General features: G+C 42.6%; 1 protein-coding gene across 3 annotated transcripts in view; it reads left to right on the plus strand.

The window, feature by feature from the left end:
* The window catches only part of ZFYVE1 (zinc finger FYVE-type containing 1), a 28,322-nt gene extending 7,833 nt beyond the window's left edge, over positions 1 to 20,489 (plus strand). For all 3 annotated transcript variants that reach the window (XM_050897453.1, XM_050897452.1, XM_050897454.1), the window contains exons 4-13: positions 8,329 to 8,833; positions 10,768 to 10,982; positions 13,114 to 13,220; positions 14,193 to 14,301; positions 14,871 to 14,968; positions 15,052 to 15,169; positions 15,542 to 15,712; positions 16,480 to 16,660; positions 17,178 to 17,291; positions 18,368 to 20,489. In XM_050897453.1, coding sequence (XP_050753410.1) covers positions 8,329 to 8,833; positions 10,768 to 10,982; positions 13,114 to 13,220; positions 14,193 to 14,301; positions 14,871 to 14,968; positions 15,052 to 15,169; positions 15,542 to 15,712; positions 16,480 to 16,660; positions 17,178 to 17,291; positions 18,368 to 18,600 — 1,851 coding nt within the window. In that variant the 3' untranslated portion in view covers positions 18,601 to 20,489. The remainder of the gene's footprint in view (positions 1 to 8,328; positions 8,834 to 10,767; positions 10,983 to 13,113; positions 13,221 to 14,192; positions 14,302 to 14,870; positions 14,969 to 15,051; positions 15,170 to 15,541; positions 15,713 to 16,479; positions 16,661 to 17,177; positions 17,292 to 18,367) is intronic.
* Positions 20,490 to 27,072: the final 6,583 nt, after the last annotated feature.

Here is a 27,072-nt window from a genome sequence, read left to right on the forward strand (position 1 = left end):
TACTATTGATGAGTTTTCCTACTCCTTGTTCTTCAGAGAGGTTTTCTTGCCAAAGTATTTTTGGGAGTTTGCTGTCCTACACTCTAGGAATTTTTCTCTTATTACTTTGGTATTTTTCAGTATTCCTCCCATCCCAGTCTGTTATCAGTTTTGCAGTTTACTCTCCTACACTGAAGTGCACTGTTTTTCTGTCCTTGAAATAAAGTAGTTGGAAAACTACTTAGCAATTGCTGGTTAGGAGTGTTCTTTCTTCCACTGGACATATACCAGTATTTTGAAGAGTATTTTTAGAAGATGGGAGAGGAGCCATCCGTTCAACAAATGCACAGCTCCTTTAACAGCCTCAGGCTGACTCCTAGCTAATTTGAACATAGCCACGTACAAATATTGCTTTTCCCTGGAACTGCTCTTGCACCTTCTTCATGATGCAGTTCTCCTGGGCTGTAATTAAAGTCAGATCTCTTGCTTACTTCCCGTCTCTTTTGTCCATATGCTGAAATGAGTGCAGGTGTGGAAGCAAAGGAGAGCATGTCACAGGTGAGAGAAGCTGGTAGCAAGCCACTCTGGAATTACACGCTGTTTCATTCGAGGAGTTCCTGAACTAAATAGGGTTGGTAGGGGAAAGGGGGTGTTCTAGTGTTTCCTCTGCTGTACCCCTCTTTGCACTTACCCAGTGAATCCTTTTGGGCTCCTGGGTGCTGCCAGCAGGAGCAGGATGTGAGTGCTTTGGGGTGCATTCAAGAAAGAAAGGGAACTGGCAGCTTGCTGTCCTCCAGTCCTTTCCATCTCCTCCACTTTCTCACTTCTGCAGGGGTCGTCGAGAGGTGGATCTTGCTGCAGTATAACTTTTACTTTTTTACCTGAGTTGTTAATGCCTTGCTGTGGTATCACATAAAGGCAGAAGTTTCACAGTCCTTTGGCCTGCCTGTCAAAACACCCTGCAATTGGGAAAATAACCAGAGTAACTATTTTCTAGGAAGAGTGGAACTGTAGTACAAGTAAGTTTGTAAATGCCCCTCTTAACAAGGACAGTGGTATAAAGTAGTGTCCACACAGGTAATCTAGTTACCCTTAGTATTGAGGAATACTGATAGTTACAGCATGAACTCACTCACTGACTTGCTGTCTTCTGGGCAAGTCTCTTCACCTGGATGTGGTCTCTGCTGCTACAGCTGTGACACTGGGGTGGTAATTGGTAGCTGTGTGGCCAAGTTAACATCCATGGGGAACTTGAAAGGTACTTAGGATACAGAATAATGATTTCTGCTTCATTGTTTACTGTTCTCTTTAAGAGTTAGATGACACTCTTAAATCAGTGTTATTTCTGCAGCAGTTGCACTTACCTTGAAGTCTTTGTTAGTTCTGAGTTCTTGCAAAAGTAGTTTTTCAGCCAGCAAACAGGGTAGTGGGCTGTCTAGTCTTCTGCTTTCAGCAGTTTCATATAACTCAGCTGTCATCTACAAGGGTAACTTATCTGGTAATAGCAATATTTCAGTCAGTATTGCCTCTTGGGTTAGGGAGGAGTCCAATCAAATTGGATTACCTCCCATCCCCTTATGTTTTATCCACCACTGTCTTAAAACTTTTGAAATAGAGTCTCTCTCTTTGGGTAGGGTTGTTAAGCAGGATTTAACTCTTATATCTTTGTCTCTTTCAGGAAAGTGTCCTGTAATAGGTAGACATGGGCCTCAGACATGGGCAGCCTCCACCCGTTGTTGCAGGGACCTGTAGGTCCTGTTGAGACTCATTCTGTTAAGCTCTGTACAAACCCATGAAAATGCTGTCCCTGAATTCCTTTGCCAGAGCTGTGGGAAGGAACAGGATAACTTTGGTGTGAAAAAGATACTCAGTTCAGGGACACTGTTTTCATGGGTGTGTACAGAGCCTAATAGAACAAATCTCAACAGAACCCATAGGTGGTACTGCAGTGAAGGCAAATAAGCAGGTACAAAAAACTTCAGGTTAGAAAACACCCCTAATACAAATGCTTTCCTTTGGTTGAGCCAGGCCTGCACCCAGCATGGGGAATAAGATCAAAACTAGCTGAAGCTGAGGAGGAGTGTTGGAATCTAACCTTAAATCCTTGGGGTGTGTCTGTCCCCTCCTTTAATTTGCCTCCCCCCCTGCATCCAGTGTCAGGTCACTCAGTTTGGGCTTGAGGCTCTGTAGGACTCCGATCCTGAAAATGCTGATGTCCACTGTCAGCTTGGCTGAAGTCTAGGAGATTGCTGAGGACAATAATGATAAATGTATTTAAGTGTTCGCTGGGTCAATGATTAATAACTTACTCCTGAATACCAGATTGTAACTACTGGTGTGACATACACAATTTTATAAACTAATCCATTGACATAGCCCTTTTGGGAAAACTCTCCCAAGCTACCATAAAATGTTTACATAGTAACAAGTAACTCTTTTTGAGCAGTAGAATTAATGAAGTCTAATTTCTGAGATGCCTGCCTCCCATTATCCAGTGCTTATCCATATCTTCAGTCTTTTGGGTAAGAAGCAGTATGTGTGCTATCATGCACCAGCCAGTGTGCTTACTGGCTAGCAAGTATGGGCATGACTGCTCAGCTTACTACTGTATCTCAGTGGCTGTGTGGAGTGGACAAGAGACAAGCTTTTTCCTCAGAAAGGGTATTAGAGTCTTTCTTTTCTACTCTGCTGTTTATTTTCATCAAACTTTTAGGACATGTTTTAGAAGCACTTATTTCTCTATCAACTATGTCTATGTAATTGGTTTATGGATTTTAAGTTATATGTGGAAGATCTGAGTAATGGCATAAATGACACTTTCCATGGGAAGTCATGCAGAAGAAAAGGTATAGGAGACAAACTAAGGTAGGAAACTAGAGCTGCTTGGACATATAAGTCAGCCTTGATCCTCCTTGAGCACCTGCTTGTGATCAAAATCTTCTCTCTTGTTTGGAGTCCTCTAAAAGCTGGGAGGGAGTAATGACCTCCTGAGGTCCCTTTCAGCCTGAATTAGTCTGTGATCTTAGTGGAAACAGGGTTTGAATTATGATAGTCTAGGGTCCCTCTCACGGCTCTACCGATGTCATGGATTTCATAGCAGAGAGTTTCTCTTCCTCACAGGGAGGCACCCAATCCTTTTTCTCCCTTGGTAGCAAATAACATTTGGGAATATCAACAAAAGTTTCTCCTGGGGCAAAAGCAGGGAGTTTCCAGCTGCTTTTTTAATAGCCTGTTGCACTTGAGTTGCTGGGGTAAGCCAGCTGCACTTCTTTGCATTCATGCACTGCCTTTCCGGGAGTGTTTGTGAGATGCTCTGCAGAGATGTGAATTTTGATGGCAGCACTGTACTGTGATGCAGGTTGTTCTTCTCAGATATGTCTTATAGGCTGTAGTTAAAGGAAGATATCTGCTTTATCGGTTTCTCTCGTTTGTTTTCAATGTACGCTGAAATTCTGATGTAATGACCTAATGGTAGGACCTGGGGCTTTAGGCATGCACCCATAAGACTTTTGTGTGAATGTACCTCTGGATAGGAACGTAGATTTTTAGAGTTCAAACACAACTGCCAAAATTTAGAAGCTGTGTCATAAAGAACTGGTCTGTGTTGAGGTGGGCAGATCTGACAGACCTGTTCTGTTTCCAGGTTTAATCATTGATATGATACTCTGTCCTTAAGATCAATTACCTAAAATTATCTCAGTTTTGTGTTTTAGAAGTTCAGGGCTGCTTAAAGGTTGCAGATCTTGTTTTAGCTTGCTTTGCCATTTCTTCCTGTGATTTCAAGTGTTAGTTTGAATTCTTGTAAGCATTATCATTTTTAAATGTTTTCTGAACTGTGAGCAGAATTGCTTGTATTGCCAGTGTTAAGTAATGCTTTAAGGGAAATAGTAGGTTTTTTTCCACTTGATTGTTTTGACCACTTGTACTTGAAGACTGATTTGTTTCAGATGTTTGCAATTTTATGCTGGTGTATATTTGGATGTGCTGTTACAAATCGTGTAGCTTATTTTTCCATTCATTGAAAAGTGTGTTAAATTTATATCCTCTTTATTGATTTAGTGGTTGTGTATCAGAAGATATTGTCATGTGCTGGTTGTCAGACAAGTCTAATGACTCATAAATTTAATTATATATATGATGGTATCTTTCTTAATTGCAGAAAATGTATTTTAGTTATTAAAAATACTCTGTTAAAATCAGGTCAAGCAAAGAGTAAGATTTCAAAACGCAACAACAAAAGTACCAATGTAAGTCAAAATGACGGTGTAAGACTAGCAAATGAAGGCACTCTGATGAATACTATGCCAAGCACTCTTGACTTTTGTTTTGAGCTATTGTGTCTTTGTGGCACAGCTCTGGCTTTGTGCACCGCTTCCATGAATATTAGCAAGCCTTAAAGGGTTCATAAAGAGCTTTAAAAGGAGAAAACTGTGGTAAAAATGCCTTATTCTCTTAATGAGTTTGTTTTGCCTGGAGGCAGATTTAAAGTTGTGTGAGTACAGGTCATTGGAAACTCTGTTCTATTTTATGGATTTTGTTCCTAAGCTTTTAACATGTTATTGTTTTAATAACATTGTTTCCAAGAAGTTCATAAGCAGGAATGTCACTTCAGCAGTTCTTGTTTCTTGTCTCTTCCTAAACAGCTCTACTTTTATTATGGCTCAGATCTAGGAAACTTGTTATGTTAGGTATAATAGATTTCCAAGTATGGGTGACAAGGAGGCTTCAGATCTAAATGTGTTCCACGGCAGCATGATATGAGGTTTCGTGTCCTCCTTAGATAGGACTTTAGCTGTTAAGTTTTCTGTTTTTCCTGCTGAAGACCTTCACCTTCAGTTCAGCTGAATTTGAGTGGACTGACTGCATGGGGGGGCTGGAAGACAGTTGCTAACAGAAATGTAGTTAAAACTATAAAAGAAGGCTAACTAGGATTCTAACCTATGATGGAGTAAAAACTATTCTTTCTAGAAGAGAGTCGTCTTCCAAGAGCTATAACAAAAGTGTAAATGAGTATCTGATACTAAAATGGCAAAATAGAGAAGGGGCTGGAGAGATACGCCGCTTGTCTTAGGTTAGACATACAAAGTTGTCATTCTTAATTGACATTGCTGTGCAATTTAAGGAAGGTTTCATATTTACCCTCTGCTTTTGATGTCAGAGGCGTGGAGCTCTTGGGCAACGTGGGAGTGGACACAGCTATGGAAACATGAGTCCTTTGCACATTCAGCAGAAGGTGATACCATGCAAATTTCTTTAGAGATGAGAAGCAAAACGGAGAAGTGGGACTTGAGCTCAGTGGGGATTGGTACTTCGACACTTATTACACCCACTCTGACTTTAAATGTTTTAAAGGAACTTGCTCAAGGAAAGTAAATTTGACTACTGATATGGGGATTGTTGTGGGTGGTTCTTTGAGAGCAGCATCCCTGTGCTCAGCAGTAGTTAAAGAAGACAAGTGCACAAGAGCAAGGAAGGCCCAATGACATACAAGCATATTCAACAAAAGGAAGGGATTTTTTTGGTTGTATTGGTTTGTTTTTTGGTTTTGTTTCTTCCCTCCCCCTACATGGAATTAATTGTAACAGGTTGTTGCAGGATCCAAAACTATGACTAGGTTCACAAAGGGATTAGACAACCTCCTAGGGGATAGGTCTACTGGTTCTGTACCAAACATGAGCGTCTAGATGCAACCACTGCTCGGGAGGTCCTTTGACATCTGACTACTGAGAGCTGGTAAAGCATGCTAGGAACATTTACTCTTTTTGTGTCTAAGTTCCTTCTCACTCATTACTGAGTCCTGTGAGACACAACATTGGACTAGGTGGACTTTGGTGCATTCTTGTGCTCCTGGGTGACTTGCTTGTCCGAATCACTCCTGAGTTCTGTCCTGCAAGGAAGTCTGAAAGAGTGTAGAGCCTTAGAAGGGGGTAACAGCTCAGTGCTTTGGGTGTCTGATTTGATATTCAACGTAACTTGTCTGCTGGAGTGATCTGGATTATTGATCTGGAACCAACTTTTCTTCTGTGTGGCTCAGCAATCCAGCTCTTCTTCCCACAATAAGTTGCCCTGGCATCAGCAGTTGTTAAAGTACATTGAATGCGAAAGAAGGCTGATGGTGTGGACATTTGCATTAGCTCAGCCTGGGACAATTTCAGCTGCAGTGGTGTTCGTGTGAGTTGACTCCTGTTTCTTACTAGTGGGAATGCATTGCAGAGCTACCCTTATACCTGTGGTCCCTATTGTCCTTTGTGTCTTCTGACATTACTGACTCAGCCCCTCCCACAAACTCTCCCAAACTGATACCAGAACAATAACCAGTGCTGCCTAAAAGACCTTAGTTATTAGTTGTCCTGCCAATACTTAAGCAGCTGTTTGAAGACTGATATTTCTTTTTGCTGCCTGGGGAGTGCATAACCACTGACTCTGGCAAAAAGAGGGTCTGCCACCCTTATAAGAAGTTTGGGAGGCAGGAGTTAAAAACAAAACAATCTGGAGAAGAAATTATCGTATTCCTTTTTGCTTACATACACAGAACATTATTATATTATCAAATCTGTGAATGTTTTTAGGAGCAATCCCATGAACCAAGAACCCCCTTTCATCCACAGGGACGTCTCCAGAGACACTAAGAGAAACTGCATCTGTCATCTAAACTACCTTCCCGATGACAAGCTAATAATCACAGCTACCAAAAAAGCAGACCCTTTCTTGTGCACCTGTAACTTGAGTGTATCTTAATGGTCTCCCACAGACACCAGAAAAGATTCTGTTGAGAGCATTTTGATTTCTCTATTTCCTGTTTTCTTCCGAACTGTGAGGCTGCCTTGAATGCTTTGAGTCTGTGAGAAGCTACTGCAGCCCCACAGTCCACAGTTTTTCTTTCTGAACGCTGTTCCCAACCACAGTCTGGCACACTGGTTATTTTTTATTTTTTGGCACACTGGCTGTTTTTTATTTTCCTTCAAAGTCTAGATGCTGCTGGTAGATTTGACCAGAGCAAATGGGGCTGGCTGAGCCTTAAACTAATTTGCTGATCTAAGAATAAACCTGTTCAAAGAAACCATTTATTACCTCATGGGCTCTGTGTATCGTGAGACCTTCCAACTGTACTTGCAGGGGAGAAATAGCCAAGGAGCTTCCAGAAGCTGAGGGGCAGGCAAGAGGGGATGGAAGCCCTGCTCCTTTCAGCTGACAGGGATTCCTTGAGGAGGGAATTGTGACAGAGGAGGTGAATTTAATCCTTCTCAAAAAGTGCCTCTGTCATATTCTTCCCTGTCACATAACACGTGGATACAATCTGTTAGAAGAAGAAAAAGCAAGTGATAAACAACCATAGCCAGAAGCATGAAACCTTTGAAAGCCAAGGCCATGTTTTGCAGCAAAACCAAGGCAGGCTCTCGTACAGAGCCCTAACCTGTTTCATTGCTTGTTTATGTGTTCCCTGTTGCTCTAGTATCTGAACAGAAAATGCCCTATTCTCTAAATAGCATGACACTTGTCACTTAATCGATGTGAAGCCAAAGAGAAGTTACCTGCTGAAGGCTGGCTGCTCTCTTTTGGTGTTGTGTGTGTGTTTTGGTTTTTGGTTTTGTTGGTTTTTTTTTTTTTAAATGAAAGCACAACACAGTAAATTATGAAATGGATCATTGAGGTAGTTGTGGCGCTTCTGTAAAAGCCAGTTTGACCTGCTTCGACCACCTGACTCCAGTGCGCAACTTTGCTTTCTTCTTCTCTGCCCCTCCTTCCAGCTGAAGGATCTATCAGCTGGAGAGCAGTGGGAGCAGGACGGGCTGTGTCTGAGAGCCCCTGGCTGTGGATAAATGCTGCACAGAGGAGCTTTTTCTCCCTAAACAGGTGCTCAGCCTCTGTGGATGAGGCAAGTTAAGGTGACAAAAGCACTCCCCTGTTTTGCATCTGAATTTGGATGCTTGCCTGGAGACCATTGCTAATAAGAGTGTCTGCCATGCTCCGAGCAGCTGTTCTGGCAGACTTGGAAGTGGGGTTGTGCTCCCTTCTCTGAAAGGACTTCCTCAAGGAATGGGGTGAGGTACAAGAGGTTTCCCTAGACAGATAATCAGTGAGGCATCGTTTCCAAAACGCTATGTGATGGAACAGCCTAAATCCCATTGATGTGTACGTGCTACAAAACTGCTTTCTAATATTTTGCTTTGGACTTCTTGGTGCTTTAGAAACTTAAGATGAAATCTGAACAGGAAGTAATCACTCTCATTAATCTTGTGAATCCTGAAACCAGCTGTGTTTTCAGTGTTGTCTACTCCAATTGCATAGTTATAATACTTTTCTCTCTCTCTCTCTTTTTATTTTATTTTTTTTTTTTTTTTTTGGAAGGTAAGGAATGAGGAAGACTTTATTAAGAAACTGGACTGCAGTCCTGACCAGCATCTAAAGGTAGTGTCCATCTTTGGGAACACGGGGGATGGCAAGTCTCACACCCTTAACCACACTTTCTTCTATGGCCGGGAAGTCTTCAAGACGTCTCCAGCCCAAGAGTCTTGCACAGTTGGAGTCTGGGCAGCCTATGACCCTGTCCGCAAAGTTGTGGTAATTGATACAGAGGGCCTCCTGGGGGCCACTGTGAACCTGAGCCAGAGAACACGGCTGCTGCTGAAGGTCCTGGCCATCTCTGACCTTGTCATCTACCGTACTCGTGCTGACAGGCTCCACAATGATCTCTTCAAATTCCTTGGTGATGCCTCGGAGGCTTATTTAAAACATTTCACCAAGGAGCTAAAAGCTACCACAGCCCGCTGTGGCCTAGATGTTCCTCTGTCAACTTTGGGTCCAGGTGTCATCATCTTTCACGAGACTGTGTACACCAAGCTACTGGGCTCTGGTGAGTAGGCAGTAAGAAACTGAATTACAATGTGCTAAACGCTATCTATAAATTATCAGGTTGCATTGAATATTCAGCGTTCTTTACTACCATGTAAAAGATGTGGTTTGGGTTTTGCTCTTACTTGTTCCAGTCTGGGAGCCAGGCTATCGAAATAGCAGAGCATTCTCCGATGGCGATCTGACTACCCCAGATGAGCTAGAATAATCCTCTTAGCCAGCTGGACATCAGCACTGACTAGTCATGATGGGAGTTCTGCCAGCTGTAGGAGGGGTCATCGTACAAGATCATGAGTATGGGTGACATGGCAGAGGAAGGTGAAAACTGAGACACCCTGGGATTTTGGCAGGGATATGGAGTATCCTGTTGCAAAAAAACTAAAATAAAACTCTATGTAGAAACTAGGATGAGCAAGAATAATGAAACTGATGAACTTCAATACTTACAGTACCCTTACTCTACTTTTTTAAATTCTGTGGACCAACGTCATTCTGAGGCTGGTGTGAGGTTGGGACTGAGGTTGTGGTGGCACAGAGCTGATGGTTTGACACCACTTTTCTCTGTGCAAGTATCTGATATGGCCAAAGCAGCAGGCCTGGCACACTATTATTCCCATCACTTTCAGTGTTCTTCACCAGTACTTTTAATTTGGCTCATGTCATACTGGATTATGCATATTTAAGTTGTGTATTTTATTTGTATGTCTGAGTGAAATGCACTGTCCTATGGAAGTCACGGCACATTTTGATTTTTGACTATACAGGGATCTAAATTTCTTCTCCTGGCCCCATTTTTTCCGTGTTTCAAAAGGCATGATGAAACCTTTCTTCGTTCTGTCCGTTTCTGATGCTTTGATGAGCAAGAGCCCTAATGAATTGGCCTGCAGCGGTTGAGGCTCAGTCCTGCTGTCTGTGAACATCTGGGAGTCTTCTGCTGTGTAATACCACAGCAGCTCCCTGCTGGCCCACATTCTCATTTTGACTTTCCTAACCAGTGAGGTCTTGAGCTAGTAGAACTTGGCATTCTTTCTGGTTATTATTAGAGTGACTTCTTAATTATTTTCAACTTACCTGTCAAGGCAGTTCCTTTTCTTACATACCAATTTGCTGATTAGCAATGCAGAATTTCATATAGTTGTTGAAATTTGCTGTTTCAGCAGGTTGGATTTAGTGACCCATAATGATAGTTGCATCTGTGTGCAAAGTCAGGGTAGTAAAAAAAATTATATTTTTATGATCACTTCTGATCATGGTAGGAATAGGAAAGAAACCTCTTAGCATGTGGATTTGCAGCAGACTGTAACCATCTGTCTCAATGGATAGTTGAGATAAGTGTGTTTATGTAGTTTTAGGGCAGAGAAGAAGGGGCCTGCCTTATTCTGAAATGTACAGCAGGTACTTGGAAGCAGGCAGAAGAATGTGGTCGGTTCTGTGGAGTCTGACCTGATGTGGCCAGTTCTGAAGTGCTTCACCATGTACAAAGGGTTGATAGAGGCTCGGTCTTCCTTGCTACAGGGTTGGCATGGAGAATAAGCACACCACGTAAGGTTCATGTCCACTTATCAGATGCTAGGACTAGCTGTACCAAGTTATGGTCTGGTGAGAAGAGCTAACAAGCGTGCTGACATCGAGTTTCCTTATATTGTGTTATAAATTGCTTCTTATTCTGAATATCTGTTTCCAAACCTAGATGTTTCTGGTTTTACCTGTGGAACTTGGTCTTAGAATCTAAAGCTGTATACCAAAAAACAGAGACTGCTTTTGGAAACAGTTTGTTTCTTTTTCTTCGTGTAAAATATAACTACTGTATTCCAGATGTATTAGAAGGTTTAATTAGGAAAACTAGCACTGTGTTGCATATGAAAGCTCTATGCAATTTAAATATTATCTTAAACAATCAGTTGTTTATATACTTGCTGATACTCTTATATGTAGATCATCCTTCTGAGGTTCCTGAGAAGCTCATTCAGGATCGGTTTCGGAAGCTAAGCTGTTTTCCTGAGGCTTTCAGCTCTATCCACTACAAGGGAACAAGGACATACAATCCTCCAACAGATTTCTCTGGGCTTAGGCGAGCTGTGGAGCAGCAGCTGGAGAACAATACCACTCGGTCACCTAGACAGCCTGGGGTTATCTACAAAGCACTAAAAGTAAGTGGAGTAGAGTTCGTCAAAATCTTTATTGGTATCACTGTTGCTAGTAACTGTCAGTTGCAGCTAATAAAGGTAGAGCACGTGAACCAGTGACGCAGACTTGCAGATGTCTGGAGATAAAGCAAGTCTTCCATGAAGATGATGATTTTTGTGTAACGGCCGGGTAGGCTGGGTAGTTTTTTTACTTTAAAACAAACAAACACCTTAGCAAAGACCCTGAAAGCTCAAGAAAAGTTGAAGAGCAAAACAGAGCAAAATCAAAAAACTGAGCCGGGAAGAAACTGACTGGGGAAGAAAAAAATAACTGATGTTGTGAGTGGCAAGCACTTAATGACAGTGATTTACAAAGAGGCAGCCCAGAAGGAGTTATTGGTGAAATTCCTAAGGAGGCCTCAGCACAAGGGGAGGGAACGCAAGAGACTTGAAGGGAGTTAATGGTTGGCAAAACCTAGCACTGAGTGTAGTGTAACCCAAGGGCTAGGAGGCAAAAAGGAGGAAGGAGATGTGTTGGTAGCTAGGAAACAAGATGGGATCAAGCCAAATGACTTATCATTTCGGAGGTGCAGCATCAGATCAGAAGGCTGATGAAAAGGAATTGGAGAGAGCAGCTGGTGATTTTCTTAGAAGGTTCACCTTGCTAGGATGTCAGAGGAATTTTTGGGTCTTCAAATTTGCAGTCTGTCCTACAAGTTTCCGCACATTGCTACCGCTACCTGATTAGCATCATATTTTCATTGGCCCAAAGAGCACAGCTGTCATTGGGGAGGGACGGGCAGAGCTGGGGCATATCTGCAGAAGAAGGTAGTGTTAGCGGTCTTTTCTGATGTTAGTCACAGCTGTTGGAACAGATAATTCTAGTTGCTCTGTATTTGGGGTAGCTGAAGCACAGAGGGAAGTATCAGGGTGGCATGTACACAGTTCCTTGCATTAGGGAGCAGACACGCAGCAAGGGGAAAACAGCTGGAGTGGTTAATTCCAGTTTAATTTATAGGACTTTGTTGCAATAATCAAGTAATCCAGTTTCAGATATAGCTGCTAGTGTACTTAAATTCACGTGCAGTAAAATGGTTGCTGTGTTCACATCACTACTGACTACAAATTAACTTTTTTTGCTTCACTTCCTGAGGACACAAGGCTTGCTAGAGATCTATGTCCACCTCCTCTAACTTTTGAATCCATTGGCCAGTATCAGTCAAGCTTGAAAGAGATCTTAAAGCTAATTTCCTTGAAATTCTGTGAAATCAGGTGTCTACGTAGAGATCTTATCTGAGAGAAGCTGTGGTGAGAGATATACACACACGTGTCTGTGTGTATGTGCAGTCAACCCTTGTTAGACAGCAGAGGTGCTCCCCCCCCACTCCTTGGGAGGAGAGAGGGAGGAAGAGAAAGGCAGGCAGCCACTATAGTAACCTCAGCTGCAGGAAGAGTTTCACCTTATGCCTTCAGAGATCTCCATCAAGAAAAACCCTAACCATCTGCTTTGTTTCAGTGCTTGCTTTTTTTTTTTTTTTTTTAAAAACATAACACCCAAAAGAACTGAAAAAGTTAAGTGTGCCGAGGCTAAGGACTGACTTAACCTGAGAACACGCTCCCAGGAAAAGGAACAAATCCCTTTGTCTCAGTCTTGCAGTTTCACCAGAGACGAGCAATTGTTCAAGGGGCCAGAGGAAAGCTCAGGGCAGCACTTTCTGAGCTGAGGGGCAAAGAATGTGTCCTCATGTACTGTGAGAAATGACTCTCTGAGTTTCCTTCTGGAGGTTTCCAGAATGCAAAGCCCTTTTAGCAAGCACCCTGCTATTTTGGGCATGGGTTGTACGCACAGAGGTGGATGCAATCTTCTACCACCCATTTCTACTGTAAAATTCGAAGTAGGGGCAGGAGGAGAGGGGAAGAGTAAGTATCTCACAAGAATTCAGGTCACTTCCATACAAGTGCAAGATTGTCTTCTTGCTTGGTTTCTAATTCTTGTCTTAGTTTCCAGGTTAGTAAGACATTATTTGTTAGCTGTGTACTTTTCTCTCTGCCTCTCCCTCCAGTAGAGGAACTCATGCTTTTGCTTGCAAAAGCTTTCATAAAATGTCTGCATTGCTCTCAGTCCCTTACCAGTTCATTCTTTTCTGTTTGACAGGCTCTAAGTGACCGGTTCAGTGGCGAGATCCCCGATGACCAGATGGCTCACAGCTCTTTCTTTCCAGATGAATATTTCACATGCTCCTCTGTGTGCCTCAGCTGTGGGTAAGTAGATGAGAAATGCACCCTCATCCTTCCAGAAGGTAGTGCTGCCCTGGTCTGCGGCCATAGAACGTAAAGTTTCTGTGACATCTTGACACCGGACATCACCTATCATCAGCTAGTACTTCCAGGCAGAATTTGCTTGAAATTCAACTCTTACGTGAAATGGATGGCTGTTATTGCTGCATCCCAGCTGGATGCATGGTCTTTGCCTGCTCTGTTTTTGTGTATGGCTACAAACCTGTTCTGCCCATATCTTTTCCCCAATGCACACAGGGCAGGAAGAAGGGAGTGTCTAAAGAAATCCCCTGAAAGTTCCTATGATGATTTTTCCTGCCATTTTTATTACCTAAACAGTATAAACAACCCTAAAGCACGCATCAGGGGCCTGGGCTGTGTTCAGTGCCTAGATCTAAGTGGAGCCCCAGGTTTGATTAGAGGTTGGCTCGTAGCTCTCAGGGAAGAGCGCAAAGATTGAGCCTGGAAGGGCAGTAGATGGCAGTCAGTGCTCTGAGTCTGTGAGGTACTATAGCAGCGTGATGCTATGGCTGATTATGCTTCTGGAAACATTTTCTCTCAAATATGATATAGGGCTATGTTCCTGCTCTTTTATGCTCATTAGAGAATTTCTAGCAGCTCCTTGCAAAGGCTGCAGTGTTAACTCTGTCGTGGTCAATTTCCAAACTTGGTTAGTCCTTCCTAAAATTCTCTGTGAAATTTAAATTGTCTACAGTAATAATTTCCTGCACTGAACTGTTGTGTGGTGCTGCTTTGTACTGTGAAACAGTTGCTACACCTCCTTCCAAAGAGCTTGCCTTTCAATGATAAATGATATCATTGCTCTATGTACAGTTGTGAGAATGGTTTGGGGTTACAACGCCTATACAAATGCAAGATAGTAACATAAATGAACTCTTGGTGACATCTGTCCCGTATCTAACAGCATCAGCTCATGGTTTGCTTTTGCATACTCAGGTGTGGCTGTAAGAAGAGCATGAACCATGCAAAGGAAGGAGTCCCTCATGAATCCAAGAGTCGATGCAGATATTCTCACCAGTATGATAACAGAGTCTACACTTGCAAGGTGAGTAGCAACACAAGGGTAAGGTCTGAAGAATGGAGAAGGAAAGGATGGCCCAATAAATGAGGAATATCACAGGCACGTGCCTGTTTTCTTACATTTTTTCAAATGGTACTTGTGGCCTTGACAAGAAAAGTTGATCCCCATTGTACTTGTATCTTTGCTTGGAGAGGTCATCACCTCTGCATGCTATGTGTCATTTGCTAGCTAAATTGTGAACCCAGCTGCTCTCAACCTGGGTGATGTTGACCTTCTATGTACTTAATGTGGTTGCTTGTCTTGCTTCTGCCCATTGCTTCATATTAGCCAATTTTTCTGAAAGATGTGTGCAGGAGACAGAACCATCATTTCAGCTACAATCATGGTTTTTATTGTTGTAGAAATATTTCCCTGATGTCATTATTGATAGTGGATTTGGTTTTGTTTTGTTTTTAAATCAGTTCTGATGAGTGCTCTCCTTTGCTGTGGAGACCACTGTATGCCAATTATATGCTTTATGTGGTCAAATGGCTGCAAGACCTGGAGTCTGGGATTCCCAAGAATGCAGTTTTAATTGAGCCTTTGTGTTATAGGCCTGTTATGAACGAGGGATGGAGGTCAGCGTGGTGCCAAAAACCTCTGCTTCCACTGACTCCCCTTGGCTGGGCCTTGCCAAGTATGCCTGGTCAGGGTGAGTACTGCAGCTAAGATCAGCGCACTGGTGCACTGGACTTCCAGTATCTCACTGAGGTAACCTGTCTTCCTCTTCTGCAGATACGTGATTGAGTGCCCCAACTGTGGGGTGGTGTACCGCAGCCGACAGTACTGGTTTGGCAACCAAGATCCTGTGAACACTGTAGTGAGGACAGAAATTGAGCATGTCTGGCCAGGGGTAAGTCTGGTTACTGGATAGTCTTTGTATGCAGCAGTGCACACGTTTATGGTGGTTCTTCTGGACATTGATGGAGAAAATGGATTGGCATTCATTACAGCTGGTCCCTGTCTCTGCTGTTTAAAAGAATCTTTGCAAGGGCCTTCAGTCATCTTTTGGCTATCTTGAAATGGCTAAGTTGCCAGTTTATGAACACTTTGTGTGAATGATACACCATTAAAACCTACCCCTGTGTTTCAAAGCAGGGCTGGTGAATTTTTTCTCCTGCTTGCCCTCCAGTTTAACAGGAGCAGTGGGTTGCAGAGTCATTTGCATCTAAAAAAATGAGGTTTCCCTGTTTTTATTCTCAAATGAATATCCATTTCATTCCAGACTGATGGATTTCTGAAAGACAACAACAATGCAGCCCAGCGTTTGTTGGATGGGATGAATTTCATGGCACAATCAGTATCTGAACTTAGCCTGGGACCCACAAAAGCTGTGACCTCCTGGTTGACAGACCAGATTGCTCCAGCTTACTGGAGACCCAACTCTCAGATCCTGGTAAATAGCAGCTGCTGTAGAGAAAAGCTTCGCATAGCTAAAAACCCTTTTCCTCACCCTTGAAGTAATATAGTATTTTGCAGATTCCAAATGCTTCTTGTTTTATTGCAGTAAGCCATTCTACAATTTTGAGAACTGAAATGCTTTCAGCTCTTCCCATTCTTGAATTAGCCAGAGAAAGTATGAACAGAGACTCTGCCCAGCCCTGCTAAAGAGGCTGTTTCTCCCTACTTTTTGTGAGCTCCTCTCCCAGCAGTATCACAGAAAATCTTGGTTTGCATGAACTTGCTCTTCAAAGCAAAGAATCAACATCTGAAATCTGGCTACTGCAGTTGATAGTGCTGTTTTTGTAGGTGCAGAGATTAAACTCTGGTTTCATACCAGATGCAAAAAGCTGGCCCCAACAATTCAACTAGGAAAGGATTCCCTGTGTCTTGTAGGAAACAGATACTTCTTCAATGAAAACTGCCTTCTGAATTCTTACCCCCCCCAAAGATCAAATACCCACCATTCAGCCCTGCATGATGTGGCTGTAATTATTTATGATTGTGAATGAAGGGATCATAGCAATCTATTGGCTTAACCACTGTACATCTACCTGTCTGAATCACTTCCCTAGGGTAAAGTTATGGTAGCGCCCAAGTCTTGGGTGTAACTATATTTTTCACAATTTCAGTCTGAGTTTTGCCATCCTGGGATTCTGCTCTCTATTTTTCTATTAAGGAAGATCAAACTAACAGTTTTTCTTTCTATGTTGTTCTGATTAGAGTTGTAATAAGTGCAGCACACCTTTTAAAGATAACGACACTAAACATCACTGCCGGGCCTGTGGAGAGGGCTTCTGTGATGGCTGTTCTTCCAAGACCCGGCCAGTGCCTGAGCGAGGCTGGGGACCAGCACCAGTGCGTGTGTGTGACAACTGCTATGAAAACAGGGGCATCCAGTTAGGTAATTTTGAGTTGATTGTGACAGAATTATCCCTGGGCCATAGTTAGCCTGAAGTCTTTGTCCCTAGCTTCTGGATCACAACCATTCCCATTGGGTGTAGACAGTGTTGTTCAAACTGGGCTTTGGCACAGAGTTTTTACTAGGGAAGCTCAAGAGCTCAATGTCTTTTGGCAGGAAGGTGACCCTTGCAATGAGCTACCAGATAATCTGACCCCCTGACAAAATTATTTGCTAATTGTATCTTTGCTTTATTTTTCCGGCACCTGCTGATGGTGTGGAGCTAGCATCAGAGCAAGGATGCTGCTGTTTCAGCAGACTGTGTATTTTGTCCATTATTGCTGAAATGAAAGTGAAAACTCTGCAGTCCAAGATAGGGGATGTGGGAGATAAAGGCTGAGGAGAGGCTCCAAGTTGCCTTTTGGGTTTGCTGCTGGTTTTTGCTAATGTAAATTAACTGAAACTTGGCAGAAATTGTGCTGGACTTAGGTGTTGAGCCCTTTACTCTTGTGTCATGCAGATGTGGCTGAGCTGCCTTCAGATGAGGAAGGGGGGACACTTATTGCCAGGAAGGTGGGGGAAGCTGTGCAGAACACTCTTGGAGCAGTGGTGACAGCCATGGACATTCCCTTAGGTGAGCTCTGTTCTCTTCTGATGAATTTTTTTGTCTAGAAGCATTTTTGTTTTCACAGAGCAAAACTTCTGATTAAACTTCAAGAGTTTGTGAGACAGGCTGGCACCTCCGCTGTGATGCCACTGTTGGTTCAGAGTTCTACAGCCCCCTGCACCTCTCTCGCTTGGTGTTTCCTCCTGGTTTTCAGCACGTTGTTTCTGCAGTTCATACCTTCTCTTTTCTCCCTGTTGTGCAAATCTGTGTGCACCAAGCTGTGAGTAATTCATGCTCCCCTGATGCATCACTGCAGTGACCTGCCAGCTGGAGTTCCCTAAAGACTGGCCAATTAGGAAGCATTTTATCAGGTTTGGTTTTCTTCCAGAGATGCTGAGTGCCTTTTAAGTGAGTTCATGGATACTGCTGGCACTTGGTACTTCTGCAAGGGAGGGCTGAGAATCTGAAGCTGTCCAGGTTGGTAATGATGGGAAAGTAATCAGTAATGTGATCTTTAATGGTGAGCTTAGTACAGTGAACGTTTGCTGCTCTTTCATGTGCTGGGTAGCAGTTCAGGTATGTCAGCAAACACTTCGCATTTGAATCTTCTGTTGTTGGACCTGACTTCCTACTCATTGTGCAACTCATCGTTCCACTGCTTTGCCTACAGCATGTCCTGCCGTCACCCTTGTGGGTGTTTGTTGTCCGACTCAATGAAAGGCAGAATAAATCCCTTTCTCAGTTCAGACAGTACATGCGTTTCTGAATGTTTCTTTTGGTTGACTGTGGTTTTTTTGGCCACAGCTGAAACTGAAGGTAGGGAAAAACAAGTGTCTCAAGCTCTGGAAGAGTCTGAGTAAGGGAAGGTGCCACCATTTAAGGAGAAACAATCTATCCCTTTTGAAGAGAGGCAGAAGGTGGGAGAACGGCCTAAATGGCTACCCGTTGCACTGAAGCATTCTGTCAGTAGGTCGTCTTCCCCTTAATGGCAGTGGTATGACTTGCAGTGAGTACTTCCACTGGAGTACATTCTTGACATGCTCATGTTCACAGATTATTTTCTTCTCCCTCTTTCTCATCCCCCCACCTCACTTCCTCCATAGGTCTGGTAAAAGATGCTGCCCGACCTGCATACTGGGTACCAGACCATGAAATCCTGCACTGCCACAACTGCCGGAAGGAATTCAGTATCAAACTCTCCAAACACCACTGTCGGGCCTGCGGCCAGGGATTCTGTGACGAATGCTCACACGACCGCAGAGCAGTTCCCTCTCGTGGATGGGATCACCCAGTCCGAGTTTGCTTTAACTGCAATAAAAAGCCTGGTGACCTTTAACCCCAGGCTCTTCTCCAGATCTTTGCAATTCCTTATGTTCTCAGGGTTACAAATGAAAATATCTGGTCTCCCTTTCACCTCTTAACCTGTTGCAGCCAGAGTGCATGTTTCCAGTTTCTGGCTTCCTCTCGTGTTATATCCATCTTGGAACGCTGGGAATGAGCTTACGTTCAGCCTCTAGGTTTTAATTTCAAATTAACTGGGGAAGGGAGGGAGCTCCCTTGTAAATTAGCAAACCAAAATCCAGTGTATTTTATTCCAATTAAAAAAAAAAAAATCTATATATATATCTCTATGTATAATTTAGTATATTAAGAATACGGTTGGCTAAGGAAGCATTGTGTATTCCTAGTTCAAATGATGGATGGTGTTGTTCCTTACTATATTGGATCAGACTTATGGCCTTCTGATTCTTCTTTTGGAACGTCTTGCTGATCATGATGTCCTGTGAGGAAGGTTTGGACTCTGTGCTGCCAGGAAATCTCCAGTGTTGATGTATGAATTACACCTGGTAATTCAACCAACCCTACATCTGGAGGTGCTGTACTTCTGGCCATGGAAGATTAAACCCAGATTCATTAGCAAGTTTGTTTGAACTGTGATATGACAGTGGTCTTGCAGTGCAAGAGGTATCAAGTTGAAATAGACCCCCTGGTAGAGACCAGTAGAGCTCTGAAAGGTAAAACGAATCATATGGCACAAGGCAAAGCATTCTGATTTTGCCGTTTCAACTTCAATACCAGATCAAGAGGGAGCAGGGTCTTGCTTTCCCTGACAATGTTCTCATGTACTCAGGTTTTCTTCAAGTTTCTCTGCCACCTTGTTGCAGTTAAGTTTTGTCCGGAGCAGAACAAGAGAACCAGTTATGTAGGCAATTCTGAAATATGAAGTTTGACTTGTTTAGGTTGTGATGACTTTTCTTTTCCCCCACTTTTTAAGTGATCCCGGAGTCTCTGGAGCCTCTGTGTTCTCAGACATGGTTGCATAGAAACTGCACAGATTTGACTTATCTTTTTTCTAATAATACGGACTTAAAAATCCACCTGGAAAACGGGAACCTTTCTTCCTTGCTCCTAGCAACTGGCACTCACTGGACTTCATCCTTTTATTAAAGGACTCCAATGAATTCGCTGATTTTATTATCAAAAGCACCACTTAACCTAACTAATACTGTCTTGTACTGTGGATTTGTGGTTCCAGTTATAGGAAGTAAGAGACCATTGTGGATTAAACTGCCTAAAATTCTCCCTTCTTGACTTACATAGACAAGAATACTTCCACCATGTGAGAGTTGTCTCCTTCTGGAGTGGCTGGAGTTTGATGCAATGTCCTGGAACTGTGGTATTTTTTCCCCAGCTTATTAAATGTGCTCTTGTGTAGATGAGTGCCCAACACCCTGTTTTAGGACTGTATTATTAAATAACTGCTATAAAAGGCTTTATCTTCTGAACAAGCGTACTGACTTTTTCCTTGTAACAAGTGGTTCTCAATTTCTCTCTGAAAGAACATATTCACAGAGTGATTGCCCCTTCGCAACTACATCCAGCCTACACATGGAAGTAGACTTAGAAGATGTTCCAGGACACCTTCGGTACTGGCCGAGTTTACTGGGGACTGTCTAATGTTTTTGTAAGCAAAGTCTGCCATAAACTGACAGTTGCCCAAGGGAGGGCACAAGTAGGTAGAAATCCTCTCTTAAAAGACATTCTGCACATCCAGCATAATTCTGTGCTTCAAAGTATTTTTATTTTTTTAATGGGTGAGCAATGTGTTCTTGGTCTGTAGGCTGTGCCCTGTGTGCCGTTTATGCATGTAGCTTTACTACCATGTTAATGCACAAAGAGAAAGCAGCCATGACATTCCTTGTATAAAATCTTTGGCATCTGTTTCAACAACTTGTCTGATTTTTTTTTTTCCTTGTCACAGCCAGAATTACTACTCAGTCAAAGAGAAAATATTGTCTAAACATTTTTAGTATATATGTGATCTTAGTAACTTAGCAACCTGTCAATATGCAGAGTCCATTCTTGATTGATTATCCTGGAGCTGAATCTTTTATGCTGTTGCTCAACAAAGCAAAATCTTATGTGGTGCTTAAACTGCAGCAGGCTTGGTGTTACTCTTTCTGGACAACGTTGAGAGGATTATGTGGGTTCTTTGTTTTCCAAAATGAAAAAAATATCTGTAAGGTTTAAGTTCACTGCTGTTTTCTGTACGCAAGAGCTTTTATTTTTTCTGGTAGTATTGGGTGCTGTGAGTATGCAGAGTATACAATATGGTTATTAAATGGATTAGCTATTGAAAGGGGATAGATGCATACTTTAGCACAGCCCAACAATATTTGGTATTAACACATTAGGATTCAATAAACAAAAGGGCTCTAAATGATGTCTGTGAACAGAAAGCTCTACAGGAAACTTAAATGAAGGAAATAGAAATCCTGAAAAAAATCACTAAAGCAAGTAACATGGGAGCATCTTGTGCTTGGGGTGGGACTGTCAGCCTGAAGACAAGGGTTAATCCTAGTAGTAGAAACCTGTGAGAGTTTTATTCCTAAACTCTTAGGAGAGGTGCTTTGCGTGCAGAGGTATTGGTAGCATCTAACCAGAGTGAGTCTTTGCAAAACCTGTAAGCAGTTAACAGCAACCTTGCTGGAGCTCTGCAAAATCCCAAACTGTGAGTGTTTCATAATGGCAGTATGAGACAGGTCTGACACTTTGGCACAGGCGTTGCATTACGGTCTTGTTTATTTACAAGGGCAGGGATAGGAGGGGACTATTTTCCAGGAAATTTCCAGAAGATCACTATGTGTGTTTTACCAAAGACAAATTAATTACTTACCATGAAATTGCAGTTGGTTGAGATGATAGTGTGTCCTTTGGATCAACTGAAGTTCACTGTAATGTTAATATTTCAGTAGTTAAAACCAGCACACTGTCTTGGTAAGATAATGAATTCAATGGGTCTGAGACATGGCACGATAAAAGCATACTCTGAGTTACAGAAGGAAGTTGACTGCTTGATGTAAATCTGTTGCCAGAAAAATGATATCAGGTTGATTATTGGCAGATCAAGCAGCCTCTGCACCTATTCTGATTAGGAAATGCTATGAAAAACATTGCGTAAAATAAGAATCATGTGAATTAACTGATGTGTAAAGATGTGCCCCAGTGAAAAACTAATTCCTCGCCCAAAGCACCATAAAACAAGCCTAGATTTGTAGAGAAAAAAATGTCTGATATGATTGCTCTATTCTGATGGATTTATTTCCATTGTGGGTACCTATGCCAATTCAGCATAAAGATTCATCTTCAAATAGGTGATGTGGGTTTTCCTCTCCTTCTGTGAAGCAGATATATGTGAACTTCATATCTATATGCACACTTTTAGTTAGACTCCCTACCCAAAACCTTTAGGCCAAACTTGGCTTAAATGCATACCAGGTGCACATTGCACCTGAGACTTGCAGCTAGGGAAATAGATGGCAGAGCAGCATGGCTGTAACACATAGCTATCGTCAGGGTAGCAGCAGGCTGTAACATGTAGCTACTTGTACGAGAAAAACTATTTTGTCTTTCACTTCCCCGCCTCCCCATTGGTTTTCCTGCTCATTCATCCTCCTGCCCAGTTCCTCACAGGTGAAGTTGCACTCGCTGAAGTTGGCCAAGGGATCCTGTATGTTCCTGTCACTTGTGAATGGGACCTTTGGTTGTGTTCTGGAAAACATGACAACCCTCGCTAGCTTTTGATGTCAACAAGAGTTTATTTCTTGAAATAAACACTATCATTATGTTAGATCTGCCTTGCATTTATGCTAGGTGTCTGTCTGCTGTGGTTGTGCAGAGACATTCACAAATGCCCCTGTTGCTTTGGGTAGCCTGGGCTTTAACATTGCAGGACTCTAGCTTCCTACCTGGTCATACAGACTTTGCTGCTCTTCATCTTTTTGCTTCCAGCATAACCAGCCCAATGAGTTTTAAGTACTACTATCACACTCTATTTTGCAGCCTCTCGTTTTCATGTTTCATTGTCAACTGATGTTGTCAGTCACTGTAACTCCACATATTGTGGCATTGTCCTTGCATTTGGTTTATTGCTGATGGCTGTAATATAATTTGGCACCAACAGATAATGTCTTTGCCTGCCAGTAATTTGAGAACAGAGTGTGATTTGGACAAGCGATAGAACTGTCTGGTTTTTGTCATCAGTGTCCTGTCCCCACCCCTGCTTTAGCTGAGCACTCTTTCTTGGTAAAGCAATGTTGACATGTATATTCTGTCAGTCACAGCACACAGCCATGTCATAAAATGTTTTTGTTCGTAGTGCGGGCACATCAACAACGAAATCATGGCAATGCCAAAATAAATAAAAACTTACTATGAGGGCTTTCAAAATCAACAGTATAATGTGACAAAGACAAAGCTAAACTAGAATGGCAGCTAGTCAGTTATCTTAAGTCAAAATTAAAGTGTATTCAGCTTTTTAACTTCATTTTTATTGGCTATAACTCAAGCAAAAAATAAAGCAATACAGATACAAGTTATAGATAAAGTCCTCATGTAGGAAATGTCTCAATTGCGGCATTACAGAAATTCTAATGTCAAGAATGCCTGGAGATTTTGAAACACTGATTTCTGACATTTTGAAAAGCTGGCTAAATCTTTCTGGTTCTGCTTAAAAGGCAGTTTTACAGCAGCACTGGAGAGAAGCAGTAGGGCATGTATGACAATGTACAGATGATGACTTGTCAGGAAGGCATCAGAGTGCTTCACAGCTACCATGATATTAATAGAACTGCAGATAGGAAAGGAGTTGTTTGAACAAGAAAAGGCAGGTGATCTTGATTATATTTTCAGACATTACCTAAAACAGTTTATCAACTTTGTGCCTTGGCTTCCATTTTTGAAACATGAAACTAATTTGTAAAGTGCTTTGAAAGATGCTTGACCGGAGTGTTTAACCCCCAGCCCCTCTCCCCAGAACCCCTGTCTAGAAAGTACTTTGGGTTGGTATTGACTGCTTGATTCAGCTCACAGTATATGTAGTATACGTAGTATATGCAAGCAGCCAGCAGCAACTGAAGGACTGGGGACCAAAGCTGAACTGTTCACTGCCAGGTTATAGCTTTTCTGAAAGCAGCTACTGTAAGGGGACATCTTGAGACTATGTACGCATTCGGGTTTGAATTCTCACTTCCTCGCAATGAATGCTTAATTTTCTAGTACTGTTAGAATAGGTCCCTATTAAGCTCAAAAATGTAAAAATGCCAGAGTGAAATTGTGACTAGTAAATTGATCTTTTTTTTTTTTTTTAACCTCTTAGTTTCAGTATTCATCAGGATAATAGAGGAGGAATGACCATGAAGCCGTGTACTGCAATAAATCAGGGCCAACAGAAAGACATAACCCTCCCCACCACAGAAGACCCAAAAGCAAATCCCCTCTGTGCTTTAGACACTTCAAGTTAAAACTGTAGAAGTTGAAGTTTCTACCTGTTATGTCTAAGAACCTTATGTGACCTAAAGGGTTTTATGTGGAAAAAGCCTTTTTAATCAGGGTTGAGAGATGACTAATAGAAGCAGGGTATATGGAACAGAACAAGTGTGAGACTCTGCGGCTTCTGAAGCAATCGTGTTGATGGGAGGGACTGGCAGTTTCGTCAGTGAGGAGAGCCTGGTGGTCTGCTCTGAGCCTTGCTCCAGTGAGCAAAACGGACCAAACAAATTGTGTCTGCTGGATGAGGGATGCTGCAGCCTATCTTGGAGTGAAGGTTTGGCCTTTCTGAAGTTTCCTACTAGTTCAGTACTTGCTGAGAAGCTGAGGCAAAGAAATACAGTATTTTGATACTGTAGCAGAGGGGAAGAGTGCTGCAGTTCCTTACTTTTTAACTGCTTTAGGGTCCTAACTATTGCTGCGTAATGGAATAGTTGATTTAATATACTTTAGCCACTGCCTGCAGGCTGCTTGCTCTTTGTCACTGAAGCCAAATTGCCTCTCTTCTTGCCCTGCTTCCCCTCTCCTTTCATACTGCTCTTGCAGGCTTAATTAGAAGTGTTGGCTGCAAAAGCACTAGTTGGGTGAGTGGGTTTGCAGGGACATGTGTGTGCATTTGGCTCCTGGAAACAACAGAAAGCAAGTGAGTATCTTTTGTTTTATGAGTTTTGCCTAAAAGGGAACAAAGAAAAGAAACTGTCTTCAGTTATGTAAGATGTCTTTCTGCCACAATTCCTAGTTTGTGTTTCCCACGGTAACTGGGCACAACTGTTGCACCGTCTTGTTCTTGCAGAACAGGCATTACTGGAGTTAAGAGCACTGAAAAGAGTTTAAATGCTAATTTAAATTTTGGAATTAATTCTGATTTAAGGGAGTTTATGATCCTTGTGGTTTGCTACCTGCAAGTGTTTGAACCACACATTTACTAGCAAGAATATCAATATAAAGTATGTTCCAACTCAGCTCTGAGTTACCAGATGTAACATTAGGAGTTTGCAGTGGGATGGGGTTAGCTACATTTCTATTTCCTGAACAGATGCTTAGTTGCAGTATGCATTATTAACTAAGTCAATGCAAATGCTTTTGAAAGTTGTGCTGCATGCATTAATCATTGTGCATGCAACAGAAAATGTCCCAAATTAACATAACTAATCAAGACAAATTGCAGAGTATTTTCTCAAATTGAAAAGAAAAGCAAGCCAGGAATCAGGTCTCTTGGTTATCCAAGGGTAGTAGAGGGAATGGGAAGCGCCTGCAAGACTGACTTGCCATCTGAGGAGAACATGGGACCCTGCTCTTATAAACAAGGTCTGTAGAAAGAAGGGGCAGCACAGAGTATGCTGTGAGCAGCATCCACTTCACTTTGTGTGAGAAAGAAGGCTCTGCAGGGGAACACTAAAGCCAGATGTATTGGGGGAGCCATAGCTGTAAGGAATTCACAGCTCAATCTGCCTACGGGAAAACAGGAGTTGGCTGTTAATGGGACACAAGAAAGATTTGGGGGTTTTGAATGTATACTCAGGCAGGGAAGAAACTGTTTTGAATATTTGCTGAGATTCATCTTTCATCTTGACTATCCTTGCAACAGCTATTTCATACAGAATATATTCACACCGTAAAGATATTACACTGCTCCGAAGAGGAGAGTTTTCCTGCTCTATTGTCTTCTGTATAGATTAATGGGTAAAAGAAATACAAAGAAAGGGAAGGAGATCACCACACATAACACTGGAGTGTGGTGAGCAATAAGAGCTGCTGAGAAGAAAGTTTCCTAGAACAGCACATTGCTTAGGCCTGAAGGTTGTGAGAGGACAGGAGAAATGAGTGTGGAGCCCTGCAGGACAGAGAGGATTTTTAGTAGGGCCCACCCTTCCTGGCACCTGTGTTTGAGTAATTCCCTCTTATCCACAGGATAAGCTCAGGTTTGCACTGGGCTTGTGAAGGGAATCTCCCTGTATTGGACTTGCAATGCACGGCACTTGTGGTGCTTCCTTTTGGAGGAAGCCAAGCCAGAGAGACACTCATTAAGTGTGCTCGATGAGCTCAGGCCACTAGCAGGGATGCAAAGGGATGAATTGGCTGCAACACCAAGTCCTCGATGAGCTCTTAGAGAGCTCATGCCACAACCTTGAGTGCCTCATCCCTGTTAACAGTGCTGTGCTCATGCTGCAGCTCACACTCTCCTTCTCTGGGAAAAACATTTTGTGGCTGATTGAACAGTTTTGCTAACCCACTTGTTTAACTGCACATACTCCTGCTCAGTTACAGCCTAAGAGCTTTCGCTGCACATGCACCAGTGTGAGGTGGAGCAGAGCTGATGGCCCATCATGATGAAGGTGGTGGGGTGCAATCCCTCCATAAATAGGTTGCTCTGGCCAAAAGCTTTAGGTGCAAAAGAATAATAATATCTGCTGAGAAATTAAAAAAGCTAGAAACCTTTGTAGCATGCCTTAGGAGGGTAGTGGTGACAGTTTTCTCTGAGGGCAGGAACAGGATTGCTTGGTACCCTGCTGTGCATGATTAGCCAACAGAGCATCCCTCACCTCCTTCGGGCTGTAGCAGCACTACAACAGCTCTTCAATTACCTACAGTTACCCCTACCTATCTCGTGCCTCTGCCTATACACGGAGAGCAGATACTCTGCTGGAGTCCTGCTGCTCTACTTCTGCTGCTGGAAAATGCGTTTCTGCTACTTGTTGCCTTCCCTGCCCGCTTTGAGCAGGCCAGTTGGCCCTAAACCCTAGAAGGGTTTCAGAGACAGCACTACAGGCACAAGACAACACACAGCAAAGTGAGGAAGGGCCTTGGAAAACAAATTAATTATGCCTGCTCAAAAGATACGGTGAATGGGGTAAGCAGCCAAGAGACAGGTATTGGCCCTGTTTCTTTGTATTCATGGAATGCAATTTATTGAGGTAGAAGACCTTTGATGGCGACTTGCAAGCCCCTTCCTTCCCAGGATGCTCAGAACTGTTGCACC

Source organism: Gymnogyps californianus, chromosome 5, assembly GCF_018139145.2.
Source record: "Gymnogyps californianus isolate 813 chromosome 5, ASM1813914v2, whole genome shotgun sequence".
NCBI classification, from domain to species: domain Eukaryota; kingdom Metazoa; phylum Chordata; class Aves; order Accipitriformes; family Cathartidae; genus Gymnogyps; species Gymnogyps californianus.